The sequence below is a fragment of the Ipomoea triloba genome, chromosome 8 (assembly GCF_003576645.1).
Source record: "Ipomoea triloba cultivar NCNSP0323 chromosome 8, ASM357664v1".
Taxonomy (NCBI): Eukaryota; Viridiplantae; Streptophyta; class Magnoliopsida; order Solanales; family Convolvulaceae; genus Ipomoea; species Ipomoea triloba.
Genome location: NC_044923.1, coordinates 17,463,284 through 17,467,311, shown reverse-complemented (window position 1 = coordinate 17,467,311; position 4,028 = coordinate 17,463,284). Strand labels below are relative to the sequence as shown.

The following is a 4,028-nucleotide window of genomic DNA, read 5'->3' as shown; positions in this document are numbered from 1 at the left end:
TACAAATAATTTATACAATTCGCAGGTAAAAACCGCTAAAACAATCCATTATCCACTAATGTCCAAGCTCCCAATTTAAATGAATAACTAGTGGACACTAGGCTTCAAAGTTGCATCACCATACACATGTCAACTACTTGGAACAATGCATACTTCGATGTATCTTGATTGAGAGAAGGAAATTAAAGACCGAGTTATTATGAGCAAGCAAGCATGAAAAGATGTTAATCTTGGGAAAAAATGGGGCTTTAAAGCACAATGAAAACACCAAACGGCACACTGGGGAATGAAGGAGCAAAACAATAGCGTGAAGATTGTCTAGAAGAACTCACGCCGATACTCACGGTGTGAGTGTCGGCGTGAGTCCACAATAGAGTTCCTGATCAGGGGGCTCACGATGTGAGTGTCAGCGTGAGTATGCTGATCATTGTATGTTACAAGTATGCAATAATCATTTTACTTGAGACAACATGGTTGTCTTGTTCATATGGAGGACTAATTTTTGCTAGTATGCATCTTTTGTTCCTTATCGACTATAAGTGTACTTAGTGGCCTAGTTCAGTATTGCACGGAGACATGTGTGGGTTCAATATAGGATCCACCTTCTTGAGGTAGGATGTTCTAGTCTATTCGATAATCATATAACGAGAATCTTTGACCAGAGTATAATAAAGTTGGACTTCAGGTTAAGATTATTGAATAGACATATTGACCAGGTTTATAGGTTTGACCATGATCTTTACTTGGTTCAGAATAAGTGTTGTGGTGAAGGAAGGTTGCATGATATTTGTAACATAAATGTTTATTATAATGTATATAAATATATTTCATTGTCAATAAAGTAGTCATGACACTAGGTGTCACTCATGACTTACGAGTATGAGTTATTAAATATTACTCGTTAATAATATGACTATGAACCTAAAGTCACATATTAATGGTTCGTGGTAATGCTGAGATATATATTACATATTCTAAATGTTAAAATTTTTCATATAGGTGTGTTTGGATATATATGACTTACAATATACAGTTTTTCGTTTGTTAAGCGATCCGCGAATACGGTAGCTCACTTGTTAGTTAGGGATGCCGTTTCAAATGCTGGTTGCAGGGGTGGGTTTCTTCCCCCCTTCGTTTATTTCTGATGTAATTTTGGTTGATGCCAATTAATCTATGAAATGGAGTTTATTTAAAAAAAAAAAAAAAAAAAAAACACCTATGGTTATTTATTATTTTTATTATATACATTTATTAAAATAATATTTTATTTAAGAAACATGGCCCACAAAGAGGATACTTTAAAGTTTAAATTTAAGATAAAAAGGCTAGCAGGTAGCACTGTGGCATTGTTTTCAACCTTTAAATTTCTTCATTTTGAGTTCAACTTTAAACGATTCTTCTCTTCTCTCTTCCCCTCTCTCCTCTCTCCTCTCTCTCTCTGTATCCAGAAACAATGGGAGTTCTTCCATGCCAACCAAATCAAGAACCAGACTCAGATCAATCATCAAACCCTAAAACCCTTTACTCAGATTCCTCTTCTTCTTCATCAAAATCCTTCTCCTCTCTGGCTTCACAGCCAAGTTTACCTTCTGTCCCTTCTTTAACTGCATCCATTTCTTCCTTGATTGAACACCCTTTGTCCTCCAAAGCCTCCCACCACTGCCTGGCCACTCTAAAGGGCGGCGGGGCCTACATATTCTGCCTCGCCCTCGCCGGAAAACACCTCTACTGCGGCTCCTCCAACGGCGATATCCTCGTCTCCGGCCGAGACCCCAGTCAGGATGGGAATTCTAACTCTTCTCTGCGCCTCGTGGCTCAAAGTGGAAGTGCCGTCAAGTCTATTGTTATCTTGGGAGATAAACTCATCAGTGCACACCAAGATCACAGGTATAATTAACGAATAACTATTAAGATCAAACACTTGTCACCTATCAAGATAACAATCTTATTATTATGGCAAAAGTTATAACCAATAACCATAGGCAGGACTTTATCTCCAATTATATAGCCACATTTAAAGAAGCAAACTAAGTGTACTTGACTCTTAAGGCCTCTGTCCAATAATTTTCCTAATACTGGTCAGTCTTAACTATGTCTCGAGACCTGATTCTGGTACTACTTATTCGAATCAAACATTTATCACTGTGTCAAAATTATAGCTAGTGCACAATTTTATTTTCTTTTAGCATCACATCTTTAAAAAAGGCAGAATTTTGGACCTAGCCCTTCAACTCACTGTCCTACAATTTCCTAATTAACGTGTATAAATTGTGCTAATATTGTGACCCAAATTAAAATCTCAGGATCCGAGTGTGGAAAATCGACAACGAGTTGACTCATCATCGGAAACACAACTACTACAAGTGCATTGCGACGCTGCCGACGTTAAACGACCGGTGCATGAAGCTGTTCAGCGCTAAGAACTACGTGGAGGTCCGGCGGCACAAGAAATGCACGTGGGTGCACCACGTGGACACCGTGTCGGCAATGGCGTTATCCGCCGACGGCGCCCTCCTCTACTCCGTTTCCTGGGACCGAACCCTCAAGCTCTGGCGAACCTCCGACTTCAAGTGCCTCCAATCCATCTGGAACGCCCACAAGGACGCCGTCAACGCCGTCGCCGTATCCCCCGACGGCCTCGCCGTCTACACCGGCTCCGCCGACAAGAAAATAAAAGTCTGGGAAGTCAACGCCGGAGACAAACGGCGGCTCAGCCTGGCGGCGACCCTGGAAAAACACAAGTCAACGGTCAACGCCCTCGCGCTGAGCACGGACGGGTCTGTCCTCTACTCCGGCGCGTGCGACCGGTCCATAATCGTGTGGGAGAAGGACGGGGGCGGTGGGCCCATGGTGGTGGCGGGGGCGCTGAGAGGCCACACGAAAGCGATCTTGAGTCTGGCAGTGGTGGCGGAGTTGGTGGTTAGTGGCTCAGCAGACAAGACCGTGAGGATGTGGAAGAGAGGGGTTGGTAAGAGCTATTTTTGTGTGGGCGTGTTGGAAGGGCATAGTGGTCCAGTCAAATGTTTGACTGCAACTTTGGACACGAAGAATAGCAATACTAAAGATGAGGAGGGTAATTGTGGGAATTCATACATGGTTTATAGTGGCAGCTTGGATTGTGATGTTAAGGTTTGGAGAATTTGGTCCCAATTTTAGTGTGTAGATTAAAGGGCAATTTTTCTTGCTTGTAATACCCCTTTCTTTATTGTTCTGAGGATACTGTACATATGGAACAGAGAGAGAGAGAGAGAGTTGAAATCTAGTAGAGATTAGTTTATTATAATGATCAAATATAAGATTTTGTTTTGTTTTGTTTATTAATCTACTGATTTGATAATTTAGGTGTTTTAAGTCTGCTAGTATTTCTCGATCTGAGAGGTTGGATTCAAAGTAGCAAGATCAGACACTATTAATAGAAGAGGTCATATTTGTCACTTCTTTACTAGTCATCGCATTAATTAGCAACTACGACTTAACATGATCGACCTGAACATCCAATCAAGATCAGAAATGCTACATCGACTCTATTAGCGGATCTTTGGCATACTACTCCTTGCCTTACTAATATAAATAGGGGACTCTATTAACTTGTTAAGGATTCCAATTTCAATGCAAGTATAAGAGAACCAATAATATCATAGTCTCCTGAATGTTGTTAGGTGAATTTATCTATGATTAGTTGTAAAGATTATTTTCATTTAAAAAAAAAAAAGTTAATTCCACACTTTGGTAGGTAAAATTGTAAGAGGGCTATTTTCCATAGCATTAAGGTTTGAATGATATGTAGGGGATTTGGAACATAGATTCCTTTCCTACTACAATAATCTTTAAAAAAAAAAAAAAATCTACATTGAATCATTGACCATACCCAACGTTAGTGGAAGAAAGCCAAATTCTCAGTCAAATATTTAATAATAGAAATTGATTTTATTTTGTTCATACAAGCTGGGGAAAGAGATAAGTAGAAAATAATTGAGTACATAAAATGTAAGTCAATAATCACAGCCAAGTTCATAAAGAATGCATGT

General features: G+C 39.8%; 1 protein-coding gene across 1 annotated transcript; it reads left to right on the top strand.

Moving 5' to 3' along the window:
- Positions 1-1,373: 1,373 nt before the first annotated feature.
- On the top strand, positions 1,374-3,336 carry LOC116026738 (protein JINGUBANG-like). Its single transcript, XM_031268110.1, has 2 exons — positions 1,374-1,887; positions 2,304-3,336. The coding sequence occupies exons 1-2, from the start codon at positions 1,454-1,456 to the stop codon at positions 3,154-3,156; spliced, it is 1,287 nt and encodes a 428-aa protein (XP_031123970.1). The 5' UTR covers positions 1,374-1,453; the 3' UTR covers positions 3,157-3,336.
- Positions 3,337-4,028: the final 692 nt, after the last annotated feature.